Genomic DNA, 27,182 nt, shown 5'->3' on the forward strand with positions numbered 1-27,182 from the left:
AAGATGACGTATACTTTAATATTCTTTCAGTCAGACTGGAACTAAACAGAGCCACAGTACAGGCAGGATTTTCCCTATTTGCGTGATATTGAAATGCTCACCAAGTGTCAGAGAATGTGGTAAAGTAATCTTGTGTGTAGCTATCCATTTGTACGACCGCATGCAGTTCAGATCGTTTTGTGCCATGTTGGAGGGGACACGTGAACGTTACGAGGTGACCAGGGTGCTCAATCAGACATGAAGCCGAAGCAAAAAAGTGTGTTACATGTTGTCAGTTCTTGTGTTGAAAATATATAAGATAAAGCATCAAGTTAAGCGGTGATTTTGTTCCGTAGGAGGGTTTGTGCTGTGAGGGCAAACTCTGTGAGATGTTTCACTGCTGCATTGAAACTTTAGAAAAGACGAGTAGACGGCAGGATCTCAACGAGGGTAAATCAGCGAGAAACAGTATGCTGAAAACTATTGATTTAGCTGTGGGCCCGCATAAATTTTTGACAGACTGCCTGTGTGCTTGTAATCGCTGTCAGCAGCAATCCGAAACATTACCAGAGACACTGTCTTGGTGCTGCGTTGCAGGATGGAAAATAGCACGAGGACTTATGGAAATTTGTGTGTGTGAGGGACCTTTGAAGATGGTGTCGAAAGCTACATGCGCTGTTGTTGTCATTCTTAAGCGACCCCCCACCTGCCCATAGAGGCTGACTGATGTTAGCACTGTACCGCCATGTGTGTGTGTGTGTGTGTTTGGGTTCTTGGAGACAGCGCCTCCCTGCTGTGAGGCGCAGAGTCTGAGGCAGCAGGTGCAGCTGACGCAGATTGGCTTTTAGCAGGCAGGGCCAGTGGGGGACGGAAAAGGACAGAATGAGTGACACCACACAAGATCAGACCTCCGAACAGCTCTGGATATGTTAATTTATCACCACTTTTTCTTGGACGGTATGTGAGAGCGAAGGGACCTGAGCTGCACTCGGTGGCACTAAACTCCGTCTTGGCTTCGATGGCAAATGTGAGTACTGATTGTGTTTGAGTGTGTGGTTAAAAATGGTACAGAAAGACAGATTCAGAGTGGGGCAGGTAGTTTGTGGTTGAGCCAAATCTCTATTTAAACTTGACTATTAATACAGATGCTGTCTAATAAGCTAAAAGTATTGAATCGAGACTTAAACCTTCTGTGAAGCATCATCTGATTTGCTCTTTTACCTTGTTTTTCACGTGAATTTGCTACACAGTCTGCTCTCATATCTACAGCGGTTTGTCATTCTCCTTGTTGCATTATCAGCAAAGTGTTAAGGACCTGCTTAAGAAAGACAGACTCCAGTTCTGCTTTGTATTTCGTCGCCTACAGCAACTCCGGTCTGCACTCTTCATTGTGTCGACGAGAGCCCCTGTTTCTGCCCCGCTGAGGCCAAGTGACATAAAGACATACTGTTCAGCATGTCTTTTCAAAGGGACAATTGTTGGGGTGAGAGAGAAAGGCCGAGAAAGTGATGGGTGGACTGTAGCCAAGGAACGGCTATGAGACGCTGTGTGCTCTTGTGCGACGGGCCTCTGTGCTTCAAAGAAAAATGCTCCTGTCTCAGTTCATTTCATCATCACGCTGAGTCCTCTGCAGCAACAAGAATCGCAGACGATTGTGCAACCCGGAGCTCCTTCCCTCCCTTCGGCTCGTCCACACTGTTGCTTCTCCTCATGAGCGCTCAGGAGCCCAAGTGTGCATATTATATGAGACTGTCCACCACTTGTCCTGTGTTGTGACAAAGGGAAGGGTAGTGCTATGAATGCCCTTGATCTATCTGCATGCTTTTCACTGGCTGTCGAACACATCCACGCAGGTTCAACCTCCCCTCCTCCTCGTCCGCGGTCATTGGCTGCCTCCCCTCCGTCCGTCCGTCCTCTCTGCACGCGTTCGACCAGTCAGCGGCGCACCTCGGCTTCTCCGACATTTGTCATTGGCCAGCGTGTGCTGTGAATGCAGATACATTCCTTTAAGAGGCAGTCTAGACTCAGCTGGCTGCTTTCTCTCTCTCTTTCTCTCTCTCTCTCCTCCTCTCTCCTGCAACACCACCACAACCTGCTGATTTCTCACTAAGCCTCTTTTAACTCGTTCACTTCACTTCTCCTCTCCTCGGTCATCAGCCGCTCTCCTCTCTTTCTCCTCCTAATTTCACTCCCCATCAATCACATGCTCACCAACCATCTCCTTGATTTCTTTTCCAGTCTGCCATTTCCCTCTTGTCTGTGTCTCACCCCCCCCCCCAATCCAGTCTTTTTTTATTTTGTCTTTGACGTTCATTCATCTCCACCACTTTCACCACCTTCTACTGATGTGAGGAGACATGAAGGTGAGTGGAGTTGATTTCCAGGCTTCCTTTTCTACCTGTCTGTCTGTATTTAGTTTTGTTCTATCCGAATCATCTCTCTCTGTCTCTTAACTTAGTAAACCATCTGTTAGATGTGGGCATCCTGTGTCCTTGGAGGCACAGACTGCAGTTGCGTATGCTTCAGGTGTAACAATTAGCCGGCGTCGGTAGGATGCGGCTGTGAGTCATCATCTGACACCGCATGTATGTTTGAGTTGTGTTCCATTCAGCGTGTGAGCTGAGAGAGGAAGGGTTAGTTTGCCGCGAGGAGATGGGGAAGAGGAAGAGGAGGAGGAGGAAGGAGAGGGGGGGAAGAGAGAGTTGAATCAGTGCGTGGATAGTGCAGCCGCGTGTCAATGCAGACTGTAGCTCGTGACACAATGTTTTTGCACCAGCTGTGGCTGTGCTGCAGTGGCATCTCAGGCAGATTAATGAGCACTGTACGGCAACAAACAGCGAACAGTTAAGGAAGTAATCACACTGAGTAGTTTGCACACAGGGTTTTTTTTTCTTTACAGGTCGCAGCACACAACACATGCCACCAGAGGCAGATACTGAAACAGATTCTAAATGTTCCCCGCACTGCTCAGGTTGTGATGTAGCAGGATAGACGGAAACCTCTTCAGCTTTTTGACAAGAAATGGATGAAAAAAATGCAGGTAAAGCAGCTGCAGTTGATACAGACAGGTTTGTATTAAATATGTGCAAATAATTTGGCAAAGAGACTTGTAGTGAGAAGCAATTATAAGGCGATTATCACCCCTGCAGCTCTCATTGTACAATTTAGGGATTGACTGATTAAGAGTCTGGCCTATTATTCAACCTAATATTCAGCATTCTTCTCATTACTGGTGTGATTTTTTTTGGACAAATTCCTTATAAATTAATTTAAAAAAGGTGCTACTTTGACTGAGATGACGTTAACTCTCTTTCCGTAGTTGCTTCTCTGTGATCTTGAGTAATATCCTACAAACAGTGCTATCTAATTGGTTACTCATCATGATTAATGGCCTGTCAGCACTGAAGGCTAAATGTTACAAAGTGTGTTTAAAGCAGAGATGTGCAAAACACAATTAGACAAAGGCGTTTTAATTCAATTTGTGTTCAGGGTTGTGCTTTTACTGCAAATATGTATCAGTATCGGCCCTAAAAAAACACATATCTGTCTACTCAGAGGGCAGTTTCAGCTGCAGAAGGATGCTGTTTTCAGTGAAAACTTAATGCATGCTATCTGCCTAGCACCTAACCGGAAGATACACCCGGTTAATGATAACCTGATGACGATAGTGGCGCTTTTAGAGCCCTAAAACAGAGGTAAAAGGGAGTTAACTCGGCTTCAGCTGTCTAGAAACATAGCATCTTATGAATGATAATGCTGCTTGGTAATTGCTAGACGGCAACAGAAGTGGTAAAAGAAAACCAGTTTCTGCAGGTTTAAATGTGTCCTCTCACTTAAGTATTCCAGCAGAGACAGTGCAAGAACCCAATTTAGTCTTGTTTGCCCCTGATGTGCATTTGTGTGTGTGAGTGTGTGTGTCACTGCTCTCATTATGGGTACTGTTTGCCACCTGACACCCACAGGAAGAAAATGGGTCTGCCAGAAATAATCCTCAAGAGCATGTTGCTTTACAGAGTATGTCGCTTTCAAGTGTTTTTATTTGGGGTAGCTTTCTTAGTCAAAGTCGACGCGCTGCCGCTGTGCGAGGCTCCGGCCTGCTCATTAGAAAATGCGTTGGGGGTCGCATCTCGCTCAAAGCGGTGTCAACATGGGGACGGGTGGTGTCGAGGATTGAACTAATTCCTTAGCAACTACAGACAACAGGAATTTAACAAAATTGGAGGATCCCAGCAGTAGGTTGCAATCAGAAATGGTGTCTGTAATGAGATACAGTGTAGGCTTCTAACCTTGTCGAAATTTTATAAATTGTTCCATCAATTACCAATCTTCAGGAGTCATACCTACATAGAATATAGCTCCAGATTGTGGAAGCTACAGTGTTCCTGATTTGATTGAAGATGATTTTCAAAGCTGGAAACAATAACAAAAGTCATAATAAGCTATTAGTTATGAAATAACTCAAGCAGAACAGTCCAAAATATCCATTTGAATATGTCCCAATTGGAGGAAAGCATTGCTAGATATGCTTGGGTTACCCTCACCTCACACGTTCCTGGTGGTCTCAGGTTCAGCACCTTGGACAGCGGTCGGGATGTAGTTTTTACATAAAGGGATAAAAGATACACCTGAGCTGGAAGCAGGATGTTACATACTGTGACTTAATCTTTTTACAGGCTACAGAATGCAGCACACCTTTTTCTAGACTCATCAATTAGTGAAGTTTTGACTTCACAATAGTCGTTTTGTGATCCCTGAAGCCTCCAGATAGATAAAGTCACACTAAAATGAGCAGCTGCCAAGCGTGTCCGTCTTATTTAAAAATACCAGCAGGGCTTTCAACCAACTTTGAACCAGCTTCGGTTGGATTGTGAACTCAGCTGAGATGCAGTATGCGCAGGTCAAAAAAGATAATTGTACATTTGCCTCCCACACTAATCCAAGTCCTACTCTACGGTACTCCCTGTTAGTGCTAACATTGTTATCTCTCTGAAACTGTTTGACTGAGCTGACACGTCATTTCTGCTCTCTGGCCAAACAACAACTACTGCCAGTGTTCAAATTAAATTCAGTATATTACTGTTTGTTTTCCTGCATCCCAATGACCAGCAGAAACGGGAGCATACATAATATGTAACGGTGCATTCTCACCCAGGTAGCAAAAAGCAATTACGATCACTGCCAGTGAATCTGCATTACGGTGCTGCTGCTGCTTCCCATGGCTCTATTTTATGCTGCTAATGCTGAGTTTTTTTACCAGATTGTATATTGCCTGAAATTTTCCTTGCAGGGTGAGCACAAATAATTATCAAAGCACCGTCACCGTCCTTGATATGGGAAATAAAGCAAAATCCGTACATGTCACGCAGGTTGCATAACACACTGTGCAACATATTTAGGCACATAATTTACTCAATAAATTCACGAATCTGTTTTTTTTTCATGTTTTCCAGCAGAGGTGGGGATGATTCATACTGAAGGTCATGCATTGAATGAAATCCATTTCATCCGAGCTCTGTTCAACGTGCACGCTTGCGAGTCTCTGGGGCGTAGCTGTGTTCTCCGTGGTACGTACGGATCGGTGCATATTGCAAGTCATGCCAGGATTGTTGACTTGCGTTCAAGGACGCGGGGTCACACGCTCTTCTTCGTCTGTGAGAACGCGTAATCCTCCGCAGGCTGCAGTTTCCCAGGTTCACACTGTGCAAAAACATTTTGATGCTTTGTCAAATCTCCCGGCGAACAAACCAGATGTCGAGAGGAACACAAAGGTGTTTGTTTTCTGCAGGGGTTTTTAGCTGACGTTATGAAGGACCAGTCTGTTGCTGACACTTTGATACGAGTGCTGTCTGCTAGTGTTGCCCAGGTCTGTGTTTTTTTTTTAATATCCCACTCATTAGGAGAGCCACACTGCACAGCACAACCTGCAAAAAACATAAATTAATCAACTGCTCAAACCCGACTTGACTCCCAGTTGTAGTATGCTGTTTCCATAACTGTGACATTTCTCATTCTACAGTTCAGTTTTATCCAATTATCTTCCTTCTCTCTCTGCTAGAATTGTTGTTTTATAACTGCGTGTTAAAGTAATGATTAAAGACAACTAGAAAATGCATGCAGTTGACTGAGTTTATTCACAGTGCAGTAGAGGACAGGCCCCCTCCAGTGCATGAGAGAGAGTAAAAAGAGGGAAAGTGGATTAGTTTTCTGTTGCATGTAATGTTTCGGAGAGTTATTTTACAGTCTAACTCTGAACGCTGCTTTGTCATTTTTTGACCCAACCTGCCCAAGCCTGGAATATTTTCTATTAACCTTACCTGAACCCAATCAAGCAACGCCACGTATCACTGCCACCCACTTTCACTTCTACTGTGTTGGCAGTCTGGGTAATGCCCATAGATTTGCAGTGATGGATTTGTAGATGACAGGGACTTCCAAGAGTTTGCTCAAGGCAAAGGTCAAGACAGATGCTGGTGAAATTTGTTGTTTACTTTTTCCTTTCTATTTCGTAAAGAAGTAACGCTTGTCGTCTGTGCTACGTACAGATCTGTTGGATACAATAGATTTCAGTGCTATTGTGTTCTTGTCATCTCAAGAGAACAAAAGTCTTGGTTTGGTTCTAGGACCAGCTACCGCCTGTCTGTGTTGAGTTTGCATAATATTTAGCAGAATCTCTGCCCACGACCAAAATGTCTGCATGTTTAGAATTTCTTTGAGGAGGCATTGAATTAGGAAGACACTGGGCTCATGCTTTGCACTGTGGTTGCTGCTGAATAGTTAACAAATGTCCCTTCAGCGATGAAGTTAGCTTTAACTTATTAGCACTGTTACATAATAAGTATTTTTTTAAGGTTGCAACCATAGTTGCTGAATTCAATTTTGGACCCAGAGTCAAGACTTAACCTACAGAAACTCCCATTTTTAGCTGTTACAGACTATTAAGCAGTGCACGCTACAGAATATTAAGCGTAGTGACTGGACATTTCATACTGAAAATCACCATGCGAGCCAGAGTTACCTTCTGCTCCAACCTTGAACTTTTTATCAAAGGAAATAACACATTGTGGGGAATTTTTATATATATATTTATATTTTTTGCCTTTATTTTGAAAAGGACAGTGGACAGATGAGCAAGAAGTGTGGGAGAGAGTACAGGGGAATGACGCACAGCAAATGGTCCCTGACCGTGACTCAAAATGAAGATCCACCGCTCAGGGCGAATGTGCCCATGTGGTCTGCACCCGAACTACTAGGCCGTCGAGTCGCCCTGAGCCACAGCTTTCCTCACGCAGCTGTTCATCTTTTTGGTACCAATGAACTGGATGGAAAGCTGTAAAAATACTTCAGCTGTCAGTCACGTAACCTTTTCTTTGTCCTCATTAGTTGCGTAAAATGTTCTGGATAAAATGTTTCATTTCAGACAGAATCGATGATTATTGATTATTTTTAGTAGAGGGAAGAAAAAAAGGTTTATTTCGAGTTTAATCACATTGCTCTGTTTCAAGCACTTGGTCCATAGGTAATCATTTTGATGTAAACACAGCAAGAAAAAAACGCAAATACATACATTTATACATAAGAATAATTAAGACCTATGGAATGATGTCATTTTGTTATGCATTACATAAAGAAAGCAGTTGAAGGTTCTTAGTGGCTGACATGGACAGGGTATCACTATATGAGAACTCTGCTCTGACCTCCAGACTAGCACACCTCAGGAGACCTCCATGGAGCCCATGAATACAGACAGAGGGTGTCAGGAATGATGATTACAGTAAGCTAGGCTGCTTATTAGCCAGGGAGGGAGCACGCTTGGGATTTTTTCATGGAACCAAACTCTAGTTTACCGTCATGTGCTTTTATGGCAGTTTTTGTTTGATACATTTAGGTGAAACTATCAAACATTCTATTAAGTAATTTTCAGATTTTTCTATTCGTTTGTCTTGTCACTATCATTTACTCACCCTGGTTATTTACCATAAATGAATGAGATTCGCCTTTACTGGACCTGCGATAGCTCCTCACAGCTGAAAATGCTCCTAAACTCCTGGATTCCACAGATTGTTAGAGTGAACATTGATGTGTGTATTGCATGCAGCCGCCTGATTGATTTCTGGGCCTTGAGGGACTCATTCTGGATTTCTCTGCGCATGTTGACTAGATCTTCAATCCTGACAGATTTTCTTTTTTCAGTAATCCCCTCAGAGTAGCTTCTTTAACATTCTTCTAGGTCTGAGAAATGTTTCAGTTTCTTCTGTATTACAAGCTGGGCAGGTCACCGTGAGTCTACTGTACAGTAGAGAGTAGAAAATAGCTTTTATGTGCGCAACTGGGAGTGGCGGCATGTGAACGGGTGTTTGCGAGGTCTTCAGATTGTACCAAGTGTCAGGTGTCATGTCGAGTTTCCCATTTGGTAAATGATAGACCGTCTTTCCTGTCTTTGCTCTCACACAGTCAAAGTCGATGTTTGGTCTGCTTTCTCCGGAGACATATTTGACCGTTTTACAGAACATCTCCTCTGTGTAGTGTCGACTTTTTCTTGGTGGAGGGTCATGTTTGACTCCGGGTGTATGATGTGGTCCTCTTGTGGCAGCTGTTTTCCCCGGATTAAACATTTGCACAGCGTCCTACTGTCAATACATGAACTATTATTCATAGAGCACTTCTCAAAAGCACTAAAGAAGTTGACAAAAAGAGAGAATGTTGAATAAAATTACTCAATAAGGATTGAAATTAGTAAATTCTGCATTTCACTGTAAAAAAAAAAAAGCAAGTGTATCATAAGCTTTTGATGCGTGTTGGTGCAGACTCGATGCTGGGTTTAAAATTTTCTGATGAGCCAATACAGCTGGACACAGCAGCGATAAAAAATAGGAAGCAGTAAAGCAATCAACAGACTTTTAGGGCTTCAGGTAGAGATAAAGCTATCTAGGATTGTATTGTTATGCTTGATTATTAATTATTAACTCGCTTAACCTTTTAGCAATTATCTCGATGGACACAAGTTCGAGGCTGGTTTATTGACATTTCAGCCGGAGAGTCTCAGACCTCTGTGTCTGAGGAGTGGAAGGGGAAGAGAGCCTTTGCTCTGATCTCTGTCTGTGGAGAAAAGAAGGTGAAGAGAGAATTCACCCCCTTAGGGATTAGTGAAGTATCAAATAATTTTTACTCAGATCTGGCAACCTCTGAGCCCTGCTTCCCTTTTTATATGTATATAAAAAGGGTATCTGAGAGACAACGTTTCTCTGTTTATATCTTAAACCAATCCCAAGGTAATAACTCAGTGTCAGTAGTAGATCCTGATCCTCAGGGAGGTCTTTCGCAGACCTGATTAAGGGACAATTTATTATCATCTTCTTTTTTTTTTTTTTTTGGCATGTGTGTTGTGGTTCAACAAAGGATAAAGGATAGCAGGGCACGACCTCAACTGTTCCAGATGGAGCTGTTGTTTGGGAGGAGGGAGCCATAACTGGCTGCGGGCTATTTAGAAAGGAGCTGCCTGCCCCCACGCGATACGGAGCACACAGTCACTTCATGCTGAGAGAATGTACTCGTCTGGCCTTCAAGCTGTTTACATTTAATGCTCCTCCATTAACAACTGGCTTAACCATAGAAGGAAATGCGCTGCCATTAACCCCTATGAAATGACTTTGATTATGTGGCACACACACACAAAAACAAAAAGAAACGGGAGAAAGAACCCAGACCAAGTCATTTGCGGTGCAGAGGTTTCTGCAGGACCACCAGAGGCTTCATTGTTGGTGGCCTCATCATGTGTTTTTTAAAGCGTGTTGTCATTGTTGTGATGTAAATAAGCCCCGTGGAACTCCGCGGGGGCGAGGGAGGCTGTTTTCCTGCTATCCCAGTGAATGTGATGTGGAATGGGATTAGTGGAGAAAATAAATCAGCGGTATTTTCATTACAGATTAATCTAACAATGTTTTCTTGATTAACAGCTTTGATTGGAATAAGAGGGAGATGAGCAAATGTCAGCTTTCATCCACCCACGATCGACATCTGAAGATTTTTACATTGCAGTGATTCAAAGAAAAGAGAAAAGCAGCAAATGTTAATGTAAACGCTGAATCGAGGGAATGTTTGATGTGGGAGTTATAGACACAGCTGATTCCTGAAAACCCCAGCATCAAATATTCATGATTTTAAAGTTGTATCCACTGATCCCTTCATAGTAAAATCAAGCTCGACAGACTGGAGTTAATAAGTTTATTAATAAGAGTTAATTATTTATTGCATATCTGAAAAGCGAATTTCTCTAATTATTATATTCATTTTACAAAATATACAAGAGAATGCAGTGGCATTTTCTCCACTTTACTCTCGATGTAGTGCCCGATACCCCCCTAAAAGGGCAGTTTTGTGAACTATTCCCACCTGGAGCAGCAGTAGAAGATCACTGCTGATGTTCCTACTGCATTGCAGTCTTAACTTAAATCCATGCACCAGGTTTTTTTCCCTTTTTTTCTGCTGCACCGAAGCCTTTTGATTTAGTTTGAACTCCCAAGCTTGTTACAAAACTCCCCGTGTACCTTTGACTGTCACCCGGCGAGCACCGTTGCTTTCACTCCGAGGCTGACAGAGCAAAGAGTAGGAGCGTGGCTAACGTCAGTGTAATCAGACATCCACAGGGCTGTCAGGAGGGTTTAGGGAGTTTTACGAGTGATGGTGCTGAGATGGTCGAATATTTAAACGGTGTTAATCGTACATTTCTGTCAAAGGCGACCCGGATGTGTGGCAAAGGCAAAGGCTGTGAAATAGAATCAGGTGCAGCAGACGTCAGCTGCCCCGTTGTGTGGGGTTAAGGTGTTGCTCTAATGTAGGGAGCATTACTCACATCTCGCTCCGGACACTGTGGTCTTTTTATAGTGTCACTGCTGACAGCGAGACCTCTAAACAATTTGATTTCTTTGAAGCGCGGACAGTGATTTCCTATTCGGGCTATCTGATATGTCCTCAGCTCTCTCTACCGAAGTGCATCGAAGTGCTCTCTCCGTTTGACTGAAGCCAGATCCTGCACCGTCATTCCGTTTAATTTTTTTGTTGTTTTGTATTTTATGCCTTTTGTCTTCTGCTCTCAGAAGCTCTCCTCCTCCCTCCCCTAGTCCCTCCCTCCCCTTTGTTTTAGGTTTTCTGAGGAAGTCGCGGGGAGGTGTTGTCAGATGGTGGCTGCTGTTGAAAAAGAGTAATCATGGCTTATGACACTAATCTGTTTCTTGGTCTCCTCTCTCTCTTTTCTCTGGCAGGTGAAGGAACGTGCAGACAGGCTGTCTCACACTAAGCTATGGAATGCTCTCTGCTCCCACCATCACTAGTCTCCAATCTTTGGACTGAGCTCCAAACGCTTAGTTAGCGGCTGTGCTTCTCCCCTCGAACTCTTTATAACCAGGGGACGAAGAAAAACAAAAGGAGCGGGCTTCTCAAGTCCTCCTCTGCAAACGCACAGAGCACTTGTTTTTGTTTCTTTTTAGAATATTTAAGGTAGATTTTTTCTTTTTCTCTGCTTGGATTTTTGTCGTGGAGAAATCACATCAAGATGGATCTGGAGTCGTATCTGTGGATGGTCATTATTGGCTTCATCATTGCCTTCATCCTGGCGTTTTCGGTCGGAGCCAATGACGTGGCCAACTCGTTCGGCACGGCGGTGGGGTCCGGCGTGGTCACCCTGAAGCAGGCCTGCATCCTGGCGTCCATCTTCGAGACGCTGGGGTCGATGCTGCTCGGGGCCAAAGTGGGGGAGACGATTCGGAAGGGCATCATAGACGTCAACCTCTACAACGAGACGGTGCCCGTCCTCATGGCAGGCGAGGTCAGCGCCATGGTTGGTAAGTTGGACGAGCTTTCACACTCAGAGAGACGTGTGCTGTAACAAAACTCCTTTCAGACTTTTACGTTTAGTCAGTTTTATGCCATAGACACAGCAGTAAATTCCCCTCACATTGCAGCTTGTCAGAATAAAGCTTCAAGGAATATAAAATTCAAATATGTCTGAAAGTCTGTACTTAAGGATGAATAAAGCCAGAGAACTTAAATGCTTCATATGTCAACAGGACGTTACTTTTGATGGCATTGCTGCTGCTTCTTGGCTCCATCATTTAGAATCAAACTAGATTGAAAACAGATGTTTAAAATATTAGTTGATTGACAGAATAAATTGCTGCGAACAACTTTGCACACATTTCTTCTCTCTTTCGTCATTTTTTCCAAGATAAACTGCTTAAAGCTGGCTGTGACAGGTTCTTAAATGTGAGGATTTGCAGCATTTCTCTGTTTTGAATCTCAAGTATGTTTGAGTTTTGGACTCTTGGATGGGCAGGCTCTGGGAAACTACAATTTTCTGACATATTTTAGCCTAAAAAAACTGTAATAATAGATCAATTACTGAAGATAACATTATTTGCAGCCTAAGAAGAGAAAAGCTCTGATTTCCAGTTCTTCAGGTGTTTCCAAAGTGATATTTTCCTTCCCTGCTGGAGAAAGGAGTTTGATTATGTTGAGTGAACTTCAGTCCCTAAATGTTTTGCCATTAGATGTTTAGATTCTTATCTGTCAGGCAATGACAGCCAGACTCATAAAGAGTTTTCTGCAGCTACAAGAACTGCAGTAGATCAACTCCATAGAGATCTCATCTCACTTTGTAGGATGTTAGTGGACAAATAAAAACTATTTATTATGTTAGTTTTAATACATATTTGTATTGCTTTTGGAGCTTAAAACTTTTGACCAGTACTGTATCTATTATCTTTATTAAAAAGTAAACAGTAGAAATAGTGGAAAAATTGCCTCTATAGTTTCCTATAGTCTAAGTGACATTTTATTATTTATTCTTTTGCATATTTTGTCTGCCAGACAGCCCTAAACCCCAAAGTATTACGTTTATCTCACATTTGAAAAGCCAAATGGAGCAAATATTTCATGTTTGCTGTTTAAATGACTTCAGCAATATCGCTAGATACATTGTAATCTAGTTAATTTGGCATTGATCAAGAAACACATTTGGGAATAATTAAAAATAATGTATTACTTAGATGCAGACTGTAAACAAACCTGCTTGGATTTTAGTGTTTTATATCTTCGTATCTTTTCCTGATGACAAACACAAACTATTATCAGCCTTATCTGACGCTTATATCATGCACTGATCCTGTTGCATGAATATTCAGTTCAGTATCCACACTCCGTTCTTGTAAACAGCTCAGAGATGATGTGTGCAGCTGCGATCAGAGTCCATTAAAAGCCGCATCACTCATTTTATTGTGTGACCGTACGTGGCTGCAGCCTGACCTTTAGCCTAACTTTAAAAAGTCTGCTGCACCTCTTTATCTGCCCTTCGTTTGCCTCCTTCAGCATTACATAACTCCCCCCTGTTTTGTTTTCTTCAGCAGTTGTTAAAAGTTGTTAATATGAAGAACATCTGCCGCTTTCAGAGCCGCTTTTCTTCATTGACTTTGAAAGATGCTGTAAAAGTTTTGCATTTTCATGGTTTTAAAAAACAGCTTTATGACTTAAAAGTGCCAAAATCTATTTTCGGGAAAAGCTTTAATAAAAGTTTTGATTTTGTGAACTATTCTTGCGGCATAAAAACATTCCACGGTGCCGTCACGTGAAAACATATTTACAGTGAAGCACAAGTATCGGCAGTAGTTTTACGCATCGACGTCTCAGTAAATGAATGGCGCAGAGCAGAAAACAATGAGTCTCCCGTTGAGACAATGAGGCTTTAATGACAGAGAGGCTGCTGGGAAATGGTGATAAATAAGGCCGTATTATGCACAGGGGATTCCCGTGTCGCAGTGACTTCAGGTGTGGCAGGCTGCCACCAGCGAATGTTGGGGAAACATTGAACAGTTTTTTCTTAATCCCCAACAGGAAATGTGTGTAATGAGTACATTGTTGGTACAGAATTACATGAAGTTTGAACTTCTTGAATTGATATAAATATACTTCTGTTATGTGCAGTAATTTTAGTAGTTTATTTTTCCCTTAAAAATATATATTTTTAGGACATTTTGTGCCCTTTATTTAATAGTTATAGTGGAGATAGACAAGAAACAGAGAAAAAGAGCAGGAAAATGCCCCATCAAACTGTGAACTCAGTGCATTTGTAGCCATGTGGTTTGCACAGTAATGTGTTTGGGGCTGCGGCTAAAGATTATTTTCATTGTCAGTTTCTGTGTTGGTTATTTTCTCGATCAATTGATAAGTTTTTTGTTCTTTAAAATGCCAGAAAATAGTGAAAAATTGTTGATCAGTGTTTCCTTTACTCCAAGATTGTGTCTTGTTTTGTCCACAATTGAAATATATTCAGTTTACTGTCACGGAGGAGTAAAGAAACCAGACATCATTTATAATTAAGAAGCTGGAATCAGAATATTTTGTGGTTTCTCTTTAAAGAACTTGATACTTATTTCTCTTGATCAATTGACTAGTTGTTTGGTCTGTAAAATATCAGAAAATGCTGAATAATAGTGATCAGTTGTTCCTTAAACCTGAGATGACGTGTCGTGATTTGTCCACAAACCAAAGATATTCAGTTTACTGCATATAAAAATATAGAAACTAGAAATTATTGATATTTCCGAAGCTTTAGTCAGAGAATTTTGACTTTTTTTCTTAAAAAACTTAAACCAATGAGTCAAAGGTGATGAATTTAATAATTGACAGCTATTTGATTAAATGTTGTTGCTCTATCCACGTTCAGTATGTTTTAATGTTTCACAAGAGTTCACAAATTTTAATACAGTTTATGTGTCAGTGTCTCATTTCGGACTTTGACAAAAATACAACTTGACTACGACACACTGAGGTCTGATTATCCATTCATCAAATATTGGACTGTGACGTCCAACAATGGCAAAAATAAGTGAAACTGTTGTCTTAGCAGATCCTCTGTGACCGTATAATGATGTGCTGAGGAATGAATCATTTTCTATATTGTTTGTCATCAGCACCTGTCTCTACATCCATTCCTGCAGCAGACTTGCAGGCGAGCATCTCAAAATATTCCCTCATCAAAGATCTATAATCCCACGTGTTGAAAGCGCTGCAGTTACAGTGTGCCATTTAGCAATTTCAGATCCAAGCTCTTTTTATAGGGATGTTTAAACGGTACCTGTGTGGATATTTTTATGACTTCCTTGTAAACTACTCTGTGGTGATGGAGGATAATGTCCCGGTAGTTTTCAGATTATACTGAAACATAAAGCACCGGGTTATTTGTGCCAACTTGTGTAAACAAAGGAACGCTAAAGCAGTGATTTTGCATTTTAGAAAGCACTCAGACCTTCATTTAAGATATCACACATTATTCATTTTGAAAGCCTTTAGTCCGGTGAAGTAAACAAAAAACAGTAACACAAATTTTCTTTTGTTCCAAAACTACATTTTTTTATGGAAAACGGCGGCCGGGTAAATATGAGACTGTCTGAAAGTTGTGTCTCTTTCGGTCACAGGGTCAGCGGTCTGGCAGCTAATCGCCTCCTTCCTCAAACTGCCCATCTCCGGGACTCACTGCATTGTTGGTGCTACCATCGGCTTCTCCATGGTTGCCATTGGCACAAAGGGCGTACAGTGGATGCAGCTTGTTAAGATCGGTAAGGAGTTGTGTGTTTGTCTGTGTCTACAGTGTTTGTATCATTATTACACCTCCATTTTTTGAACAAAATGTCATTTTTTTTATCCACCTAACTACCACTTCTGTGTTGATGCATGACAGAATATAAACCACACTGAGATAATTCCAGTACAGCACCGGTGCCGTTTGACATCAGGAAGGTTTTTTAGCTCAGGAACACATAAACAGTAATCATCAGATTTTGTTGTCAGCTTGGATGACTCCCTCGGCCAATTTGCACAGAAAGTAATTTATGTTAGAAGAGACACAGAAACCAATTTCTCCTCCATTAGGAGCCTCGGTAGACCACCGTTAAGCTGCTTTAAGGCAAAATCAAATCTCTCTGGACCTCGGATAGAGAAAGAAACGGGCTGTTGCTTCTTCTACTTACACTTGTTAACTCTAAATTCAGACCTTTTCCTCTTAGAGTCATTCTAGAAAGAGTAAGGAACAAAGAAAAACCAAACACACTGCATCTTTTCTGACTGTATGAGTGATTCATGCTTTTTCTCAAGTGTTGCTGCTTCTCTGACTACGTTTTTCCCTCCTACTCCAGTGGCATCATGGTTCATCTCCCCCCTGCTCTCTGGACTCATGTCTGGACTCCTCTTCATGCTCATCAGACACTTCATCCTCAACAAGGTGGGATTGCATCACTGCACAGTTACAGTTTTTCACCCACACACACACACATAAATGCCGACACGCACAGTAGTCTCCTTTGAATTTGTTAGTATTTTATGTATTTCTGGGTTTTCAGATGAGACATTTTTGAGTTTTAAGCCTTAAATTCCAGCTGCTGGAACACAAGAAATCTTCTGAATGGTGTCAGTGTGTAACTTTGGCTCGCTGCCGTACAGCTTTTTCATTTGCCACATGCAGCGTGAGTTAGTTGTCGAGTTTAAATACTGGAACTTAGCCGCAGACGTACACGTGTACGCACGGCTCGTCCAGAGAACCTCAGCGCAGATAAAATCCATTTGATTTGGCAACAGCCACAGATCTGTTGTTACGTAACGGGCAATCTCTGGCAGACGAGGAAGAGGAAAGTGTTGCAGATCATCCTAAGGTCACGACTGCAGGATTATGTATGAATGACTCACAGGACGGTTTGTCATTTAGACTTGGAGTCACTGCATAAACAGGCCAAATTCAGGATGAGTTCACTTCTGTTTCTGCAGGCTATTTGCATCAGCTTAGTCAAAACGTGGAGCTTTCTGTTGTAGGTTTGCTCGCTCGAAATTTGTTAGTTCAGTGAAATTAGTCCAGATTTAGTTTGTAGACGTGAGACTTTCACCTCCAAAGTTGGTCGTATTTCATATCAAACTTTTAACGACAGCAAACCACACGTTGCGCAAGAATGAATTGTTGCGCATCTAGTTTTGGTTTCAACATTTCCATTCCTTTGAACTGACCGGAGCTGAACTTCTGACCTCAGTAGGAAGTTATTTTATTAGTTGACTGCATAAAACAAAAAAAAAAAAAGCACAATAAAGCACATCTTTCTGTTGCTTTGACACCATCTGTTCTGTATCTTTGTACACAAGTCTAAACTGCATGCTGTCTCATTAACAGAAAGGTGCAAGCCATTCAGAAAAAGGCTTTTTGCACATTGTTGCACCAGTATCCATAAAAATACAACTTTACTGCAACAAAGAGACTATAACAGGTCAGAATAAAAACTCAACAGCAAACACTGTTATTCAAGTTTTGACAAAAACATAACATGGAGTTTAGCTTGTTGCCTCCAGCTGCTGTAGAGAGATACATGTATTATTGATTCTTTGCAGGTAAATACTGTGTTAGAGCAGCTACAATCATGATCAAGAACCAGCATCTAACACTGAGCAGTAACCATTTCTGGCACAAAAACTATTCACTGAAGTACTAAAAAGTATTTAGGACTTGCAAAGATATAGAAATTATTTTGTTTTTAAATACACATTGTGCAAAATGATTTGCTTTTATCTGGTGTGCAAAAAGATCACATGCACATCTAAAATATAACTCGATATACACATGAATACAACATAAAAATAATTACATAAACATATTAAAATGTCTCAGAATATATAAATATTTGTACCCATACATTACAAGTGAAGTTTTGCACACATATTACATACTTTATTCTTAAAAGTAAAACACTATGGCACAAAAACGGAGTATTAAAAACAGTTTGAGGCTAAAAAAAATACAAAAATACAGATATACACAAAGATACTGCTCCACCATTGACATCTTAGCTTACGGGAACCTTTCCTGTTAGTTGGTTACATATGTAGCATCTCCAAAGAGTTGTGTGCTTTTACACACATGCAACAAGAGGGTAACATACGTACAGTGGCTCACTTTGTCACTATTGTGGGGATTTCTGGATGAATATATGCGGGATAGTAAAGTAAAAATAACCTTAACCCTTTAAGCTGCAGTCAATTCCAGCCATTTTCAGTACAAAAAATCGCTAATATTCTATTTGTAAATAAAAAATATGACGAGAAGTACAGGGAATATTGGACGCGCATCGCGAGGTGCATTTCCTTGAAAACGACCGATTCGTGGATTATATACCGACTTCAGGACATGTTTTGGACAAAATAGTTTACTGACTTGTTTCGTCTGGATGTCCAAGGTTGGATTATGGCCGTTTTTTGTGGAATATTTTCATCTGTGTGTAATAATGAACCCGCAAATGTGAGTCGCGCTGTGTACGTTGAAGCCGTGTATAGAGAACGGATGGATGGATATTAGTTGTTTGTCGGACAAATGTGTTCATATTACCCGCTGTGGTAATCACATCTGAAAGTGGTTTATACCGGCGGATTCATGAGATTCTAAGCTTTCCATCGGCGTATAGTGTTTGTATAATCGCGTTTGCAGCCTTCGGACATTCTTTAAATTCCTATGCAAATTAGTAAGTGTACCGCCGGCAGTACACTGAAGTTTATCGGGTTAACCGGCTGCAAACTGTGCGTTTGTGTCCCCAAATCCATGACTTATTGGGCAAACCAGTGTCCTTTGAGAAGCTACTAGCAGCTCCAGTTGTGCTTCAGTTGTGTGTTAGCCAGTGATAGATAATAATAGTCGCTTCATCAAGTATTTCTTGAAAGTGGCTGCCCTTTTCCAAACACTTTTCCTCAGACTGTTCTGTGTAGCAAACAGTGTCAGATTATAATCTTTTAAAATTCACTGCTGAGCTACTCGAGCTTCGAATTGCCGATTAAATCAATCAGTGCCCCCTGTTCACACTTGATGATCACAGTTTTGGGCACCTGCTCTGACACAATAAAGCAAATGCCCTGACAGTGATCTAATTTTAGCTCATCCTGACTTCTTCTGCCTGTTTATACTTAGATTTCTGCTCAGGTTGATGATAATCAGTGGGGAGATCTTTGTCTTGGAGCATGTTGTTAAGCTGTAACACTGAGCATATCTTAAGAAATTCAACTCAAGTTAATAAATAATGATTCAGTCGTGTTTAATCATCATATCTGTGCGTTGTTTGCTTCACAGGATGACTCCGTCCCGAACGGCCTGCGAGCGCTGCCCCTCTTCTACGCCTCCACCATTGGGATCAACACATTCTCCATCATGTACACTGGAGCCCCGTGTAAGTTCCTCCTTCCACTAATAGCAACGTTATCTCCGTTTATTCGTCTGACACCAGTGTACGATCAAATTATCATCTGGATCTTAACGGGGACGGCGCCAGTGTCGTTTGCTCGCTCCAAATTCCGTTTGAAAGTGCGACATGACTTTGAAACTACTTGCAAGATGTGATTTTTTTTTTTTTTTTTTTTTGTTCCCCCTGTGTGTTTTCATTTCCTGCAGTGCTCGGGTTAGAGATGCTACCGGTGTGGGCCATCTTTCTCATCACTTTAGCCGGGTCGCTGGTGTGTGCAGCTCTGGTCTGGTTCTTTGTCTGTCCTTGGATGAGGAGAAAAATAGCAAGTAGGTATCTGCGTGTGTGTGTGTGTGTGTGTGTTTGGTTTTTCTCCCACCATCTGAAAGCTCTGCCCGAGGCTGGACGACAGAGCCTCGGCCTGTTGTTAGGCAGGCTGTGCTCTGACACCAAACAACGGATGCCATCGGATGTGTTCCCTTGTTCTAGCCACAAAAGCCACCCAAAAAAAAAGAAAAAAGAAAAACCCTGTGAACTCTGTAGTGTTCCGGTTACTTAGATTTTTGGAAGCACAGCAACTTGGCCACATGAATTGGGTCAAGATCGTGGCCTGCAGTGAATAAAGCTTTCAGATGAAGGTTAGGAACTGTTTGCCTAATGGGACAAGCAGCTTGAAGCAAAGCAGGCAATGCTCTAAAACACAGGATGTAAAATTAAAACAGTGGAAAGAGTAGTAGGTGGAATATCTGAGAGAATAGTGGACAACAAGTCTGCAAAATAAATAAGAATTTCTGCAACAATTAAAAGACAAAGATACAAGCTCTCAATCCACAACTCTGGAAGGCCATGAATAGATTCAAACTGATAAACCTTGTAGTTTTGCGTATTAAAATAAAAATTAAGGTTAATATGTGTTCCACAAGCAGTAACCTCGTCAGGGCTCAAAATAGATTTTTAATTTCTCCGACTTGAACTGTTGCTAAACGTGTCACGACCTCTGAGTGCTTGCGAGGATTAAAGGTGATTTTATCGGATATTACGGCGTCCGTCAAAGTGAAACAGGTGACGGCAGAGATTGTTTCTGTGTTTGCACTGGGGTCTTTGAGGAGCGAAGGGGAGGCATCAAGTGCATCAGCGCCGGGATTATTTTGGATCAGCTGATGGCTCTATGTGTTTGTGGAATGTTTACACATGGTTTTGTCTTTTCATAGCCAGGCAACAGGGTTTTTCCTGGTTGATTGGTGTTTCTATTGGCACAGAGGGACAACACAGCTTCAAGAAGAAAGCATGGAATATTAAATTGGAAAAAAAAAAAATTATGACCTTCGTGCCAAATTAGCATTTCACTTGCAAAACTCCTGTCCTGAATCCGTCAGCTTGCCCTAAATGGAAATCATCCAGATAACTTCTCGGTCTTTTCAAGCAGCATTTGAATTTTTATGCTTCTCCATCACACTGTAAGTCATAAGAATATAAGCCTGACATGTGAATACAGTTGTGACATTCTTGTCATATATGTTAGTATTTCAGGTCCTGCTAATGAGCCTTGTTAAGGGGTTTCATCTGACTCTAATATCTCCGTTAACCTTAATCCCTTCATTTCTTCCAGGTCGTTTAAAGAAGGAACAGGCTCTGTCAAGGATTTCTGATGAGAGCTTGGACAAGATCCCTGAAGAAGAGGAGGAGAGCCCCGTCTTTAAAGAGCTGCCGGGGGCCAAAGGGACAGACGAGGCTGTGCTGCCGCTCACCGGAGGCAGCAGCGAGCGAAGCACCCGAGACTCCAGCGGAGAGCTCACCAACCTGGCCAATGGAGGCACCGTCCTGCCAAATGGCAGGGTGTATGGTAAAACTGTGAAATTGTATTTTTCAAAAAGATATCACAGGTTTTAAAATGTACCAGTACAGAGACTAAAACACTGACTAAAAACTGTGTGGCTGAGGACAGTGACTGTAGCTCTGTTTAAGCATTAACCTTCAATCCAATGAGTTTTGGGATGTTTTATTTACTCCTGTCACATTTTTACTCACTGTGGGCTCATTTTTCACTCCAATATAAAGTCCAGCACGAATGTGGCTAGAAGTGGAGCAAACTCAAAATAGTCTTTTGTGCAATATAACATATAAGTAACTGAAAAGCCTGGAATCAACATGTGCAACATTTTCCCAAATGCCCAACACAGTAGTGACACTTTTGTACTATAGATGTTCTCCTGCTTACTTTATACATTTGTTTCCAGACCTGTCTCCCATCTTTTGTGTTTAAGCACAGCCTGCAGTTCAGCCGAGAAGGCCCTGAACTTTTATCATGTTACTGTTGGTCCCAGCTGAGTCAATCATGGGCTTTCAGTTGCACCAAAATGTGCGGAACTTTAGTTTTTTAATAGAATCTGGTTAATGCAAACACTTAAATAATAGTGATTTTCTTTATTCAAATGACCGATGTACAATAAAATGATTTGGATTAAATGCATTAGTTCAAGACTTAAAAGTCATACATGATGAGGTCAAGTACTGTCGGAAAGTTGAAAATCCAACAATTCTTTCTGTCTTTACAGTTTGTGGCTCTCAAAATTGGTGTAATTTAGACGGTTTTTGTCCTGCTGGCAAGTTTCGGGTTCAGGGGGTTAATGTGACTTGTGCCAGATGTGAATATTAGAAGAAATAAGGGTGTAGCAGAGCTGTGACATTAATGGTGATTGAACCTCTTGGTCATCCCAAACTTTCCTCACCCTCCTCTCCATCTTCTTTCCTCCAGGTCGGACCCACTCGATGACCAACGGCTGCCTCAAGTCACCCATCTCTAACGGCAGCTTCAGCTTCGACGGCCACATGCGCAGCGACGGCCAGGTGTACCACACCGTGCACAAAGACTCGGGTCTGTACAAAGACCTGCTCCACAAAATCCACCTGGGCCGCATGGACGACAGCGACCGCTCGGGCTCCAACGCCGGCCCCCCGGACAACAACTACCGCCTGCTGCGCCGCAACAACAGCTACACCTGCTACACGGCGGCGATATGCGGCATGCCGGTCCAGCCGCTCATGCGCCAGGAATCCCGGGAGGACAGTGAAAAGCTGGTGGGCGAAGGAGGCGGCAGAAGCAACAGCGTGTCTTACTCCAAGAAGAGGGTACGCTACGACAGCTACTCGTCGTACTGCAACGCCGTGGCCGAGGCTGAGATCGAGGCGGAGGAGGGCGGCGTGGAGATGAAGCTGGCCACGGAGCTGGAGGGGGTGGACGAAGACGGAGCTCCGGCACCGGTACCTCTGGACGACCTGGCAGAAGAAGATCACGAGGAGAAGGACAAGCCCGAGGTGTTTCTGCTCTTCCACTTCCTGCAGATCCTCACCGCCTGCTTCGGCTCCTTCGCTCACGGAGGCAACGATGTCAGGTGCTGCCTCCTGCTGCTTGTATAACAGAAAAGCAACTGAAATGACCCAGAGCGCATGTAGAGGAGGCTTCCTAATATCTCGACCGATATGGGTTTTTCAGGGCCGATGCCTCTTATTGGTAATCAAGAAAGACCAATAACCGATATTTGGAACCGATATTTACATTGCATGCCATGTTTTCATAGCAGGGACCCTGTCATTCATAACTAGGCTTCTTCATTAATAAGTGTGACTTTAACTGAATGTGTAAAATAGAAACCGGTAAGATTGAAGCAGGACGCTCTCAACTAAGATTGATCAGTTTGTCTCCTGCAGTTATATCTGCTTTTCTTCTCTATTTTCTTAGTCTTTCACTGTTCTATCACTTTTATTGCACATTAAGGCTCATATCTTAAAGTATTGTTTTCCAGGCTCTGTTTTCTGGCTTCCTTTGAATTTAGCTGCTAGCCGTTAGCATAGCTTTAACCACAGTGATAGGAGCTAATTTCCTGGTTTTTCTTGTTCAGTTTTAGCCATTTCTGCTTGAGAGACAGAGTGACGACAGACAGAGAGAGGAGGCTGCATCGACATGATGTAGCACCTTTAATTTATCAATAATTGGTCAACAATCTTCTAATACAGATACTAGGAAAAATGCCAAATATCTGCCATGATAATCATCCAGGCAGATAAGTGATCTATCCCTACCTATGTTTAGTTGTATCCGAAGGCTTCAATGTCCGTAAAATCACATGCAACTATTTTTTTTCCAGCAAGAAACTGAGATACCAGCTTCTGCGACACATATATCGAGGCAGCCAAAAGAAGTTATTATGCATTGTCTCATCTTTGCAGTAATGCCATCGGGCCCTTGGTGGCACTGTGGATGATTTACGACCAGGGAGGCGTGATGCAGGACGCCGCCACTCCTATCTGGCTGCTGTTTTACGGAGGCATAGGCATCTGCGCCGGCCTGTGGGTTTGGGGCCGTCGGGTCATCCAGACGATGGGGAAGGACCTGACTCCCATCACCCCCTCAAGGTGAGAGCGCCGCCTCGCAGGAAGAAAGAGCGAGTGCAAAGGTGTGTGTGCGTTTGAAAAAAGAGGCGTTTTTGTATCAGAGGTGAACAATATGCTTGGTTTCACTCGCTCCAAAGAGCTTCAACATGCTGACACAAACGGGCTCCTCCAGCGCTGCAGCCTCCTCGGTAAGTACTTAAATGCACCACAGCAGAATTGAAATGAGCAGTTCAGGTGATATTCCACGCTATGCAGACAGCAAAAGGCATAAACATTCTGCAGCATTTATAGCCTGCTGAGTCACCTCAAGCGCTACGTCGTTACAGGTGCAGTAAATCTGTACGAGGAATCAAGGAAATCTCTATTACTTTGCAACACAACCTGCGTGCACAGTGTTGTATTTGCATTTTCTATGTCGGTTGCAGGCGTAGTGGGATGCACATTTAAAAGTTAAGGGATATTTTCCTTCTTAACAGCGAAACAGTTTTATGAGGAGTCATGATCCCGGCGTTGGAACAGCTACTAATTATTATTCTGGCAGTCGTTCTTCACTCCTACGTGAACATAAACTTGGCTAGAAATAATTCTGAAATATTTTCTTCTGTAGTGGCTCTTTGCATAGGTAGTGAAACAGAAATGGTACGCTCTATTTTTGTTTTTTTGCCTCTGACCTTTTAACTTGTTACGTAATCATTCTAAATAAACGAATAGCCTTGTGGACCGCAGCAGATAAAGCCCCGGGGCGCACTTTGTCCAACAACCTAAGCAACCGAGATCACGCATCCTTAACCGCTCACTGCTGCTCCTCTGTCCTTGACTTCGATCTCCGTCTTACTCTCTGTGTCTCGCTGTCCTCCCGTCTTCCTACGCGTTAGCCGTGGAGTGTGCGTTTGTGCGCGTGATTGTGTGCAAACCTCGGAGATGTTTGTGTGTAAAGGAAGCCCAGCTCGGTTCCTGCAGGTTTGCTGCTGTGAGGAGAATCTACTGTAAGTGTGCGCGAGCATGCATGCAGGCACACTGAGGTCTAATTGTTCCAGCTAGTTTTTGACAGTGTGTGTGTGCAGTGTTGCCTGGCAGGAACATCACACAGGGTTACAGGAAGTTGTTTGGCATTCTGGATGAAGAGAAGTCAGGCAGGAAGGGCGCAGTGGGAACCCGAGTCTGTCTTAACCGACCACAGGGAGGGACGCCAGCACGACTCCTTCTCTGACTTTTCTTCTTCCCTCCGTCCTCCTGTAAATCTCTATTTTCAATCAACAGTCTTCCTCAATCCTTCCCATTTTTGTCCTCGATGCTTCACTCCGTCTTGTTTTTTATCACCTTCTCACCTCTAAAGCTTTCCAAAGTCCCTCACTTGCTCTCACGCCGTCTCATTATTTTCCCCTCTTTCTTCATTGGCCCCTCTCTCTTTGTGTGCCTCTTTTCTTTCTTAATCTCCTCCTTCCATCACCGGCTTAGTCTTTTTGCCAGCACCCAAAGACAAATTCGCACTGGTTCACTGTTAGAAAGGCTCTTTTTTTTCTTTCTCCCCCTCCAGTGTCTGTTTCCATGCATCCAGTCTGACAAAGAAGTTTGTTTGGGACCAGGACAGGAAAGTGTGTGTAGAGCTGTGTGTCTGCGGTTTATTTGAGCAAGAACAAAAACACCTGAAAAGTGCAACGTACCAAAGCAGTGAAAAGTGTTTTTCTAGCTGAAATATGGAGCTCCACCATTCTGGCCAGCTTTCCTGTTGAACCGCCACAGAGATTGACTGCTGCAGATGTACCTGGATCTGCCAAGTTTTACTAGCAGAGTTACACAAACAAACCTATTTCCTTGTGGCGAATGTTTTTTTGGGGGGTATTTTTGTCATTGCTGCATTGCATTCAGTAGCAATCTGACACAAAATGAGAAGAAAAATGGGAGTGATGTGTGATTATTTTGACACATACTGTGATGCAGGTCAAGATTGTAGTGGAAATGCATTTTTTTTGCATCTAGTAATGATAGTCTTAATCATAACAATAACTTTATTTCTATAGCACCTTGCTAAAACAGAGTTTACGAACCGTCAGGACACAAAAAAAAGAGGGACACTCAGGAGTAACACTGAACATCATATAAGATTTTCAAAATAAATTAGCACAACACCACCAGATAAAATAATAAAATGTTACATTCAAGCAAGAACAAGTGGAATAAAAGAAAATAGATGGTAAAACCACCAACACAAGGCTGAAAATGTAAAGGATGAAGGAGAATAAAATGAATAATAAAATAAAGTTATAAAGAAATTGGATAAAATCCAAATAAAAATAAAAATGGAAATAGATGACAATTCTAATCCTCAGAAATTTTTTTTGGATTTTTTTTGTTGCATTCTGTACCTCACAAGTATGTTCTCTTATGTCTAGAGAATATGATTCATAATATAGGGCATCTCTGCAGCATCACAACGCTCCATTTAAATGGCATGTTGAAAAATTGAAGCTCTTTCTTTATGGATATTGCACTTTTAGATTTCGATAATATTTAGATGTTTTGACCAGACTTGCTCTGAACCATTTGCTCACCTATGCTACCTGAAATATTACTACACACACTACAAAGGCAAGTGTCCAGTTACTAAGAGGTGTGATCAATGCTGGCTCAGGTCAATTCATTAGAACACTGCTGTGAAAGAAAATTGGCTCTGGCTGTTCGTGAACACCACAGCAGCGACCAGAGCGGCATTTCGGCGATTGCATCACTTTGGCCAAATAAAAATCTGCAGTCTGTGTCTCCAGAACTTTGGTGGCTGCTGCTTTTTATCTAATAAGTAATTGAAATGAAAGAGCTTCCAGTAGTTTCATTTGTCTCTGTCCCTTGTTGTTTTTGTCGCTTAATTCCAAAGCTCGGTTTCCTGTTGCACATAAGTGGCCGGTTGCTTGTGTCGGGATGTGGGGAAAGGGTTTTTTTTTCTTTCTCAATGATTTTCTCTCCTCGTGCATCTGCTGATCTGGTGACAAAGTGTGAATAATGTTCTGGAAACGGGACATGACTTCAGAGAAACTGTGTCCTAGTAAGCGTGAGGCGCTGCAGAAACACACAGACTTCGCTCTTTATGAACTGCCTACCGACATTTAGACCCTGAGAGAAATGCTGTCTTTTAATCTGTGTGTGTGTGCATGTGCGTAAGTGAGATTACTGCAGATCAAACAACTGTCGCATGCTCTGCTGTGGTTAAATGTGGACGCTGGTGAGACCGTGTGCCATCGGCAGCAACGTCCCAGACATGACAATGAAGAATCTCTCTTTCCTCCCCCCTTCCCTCCCCTCCTCCACAGTGGATTCACTATTGAACTGGCTTCTGCACTCACAGTCGTGTTGGCTTCCAATATCGGAATCCCTGTCAGTACCACACACTGCAAGGTATGACTGAGCGGCCCTCCCGCTGGCCTCTCCACAGCTCCCCACCAGGCCTCTCCAGGGGGGCGAGGAGCTCACACTGCCTCCCAGAGCACCGAGCTGGAGCTAACACACCCCTTTGGCCCAAATTTGTAGAAAATAGCCACATTTTTCTATTTTTGCCAGGCGTTCTGTCAT

The 27,182-nt window shown here is 42.5% G+C and overlaps 1 protein-coding gene across 5 annotated transcripts in view; it reads left to right on the top strand.

Annotated features, from left to right (window-relative positions):
• Positions 1-27,182, top strand: part of slc20a2 (solute carrier family 20 member 2) — a 56,212-nt gene that overhangs the window by 19,059 nt on the left and 9,971 nt on the right. For 2 of the 5 annotated variants that reach the window (XM_022198111.2, XM_051950323.1), the window contains exons 2-10: positions 11,238-11,816; positions 15,444-15,584; positions 16,161-16,246; positions 19,118-19,214; positions 19,436-19,555; positions 20,836-21,069; positions 21,982-22,618; positions 23,454-23,639; positions 26,924-27,008. In XM_022198111.2, the coding sequence (XP_022053803.1) occupies positions 11,528-11,816; positions 15,444-15,584; positions 16,161-16,246; positions 19,118-19,214; positions 19,436-19,555; positions 20,836-21,069; positions 21,982-22,618; positions 23,454-23,639; positions 26,924-27,008 (1,875 nt within the window). In that variant the 5' untranslated portion in view covers positions 11,238-11,527. Of the gene's footprint in view, positions 1-824; positions 1,007-2,028; positions 2,343-11,237; positions 11,817-15,443; positions 15,585-16,160; positions 16,247-19,117; positions 19,215-19,435; positions 19,556-20,835; positions 21,070-21,981; positions 22,619-23,453; positions 23,640-26,923; positions 27,009-27,182 lie in introns of those variants that run through there. The other 3 variants (XM_022198116.2, XM_022198115.2, XM_022198114.2) reach the window with 3 other exon arrangements.

The sequence above is a fragment of the Acanthochromis polyacanthus genome, chromosome 7 (genome assembly GCF_021347895.1).
Source record: "Acanthochromis polyacanthus isolate Apoly-LR-REF ecotype Palm Island chromosome 7, KAUST_Apoly_ChrSc, whole genome shotgun sequence".
NCBI lineage: Eukaryota > Metazoa > Chordata > Actinopteri > Pomacentridae > Acanthochromis > Acanthochromis polyacanthus.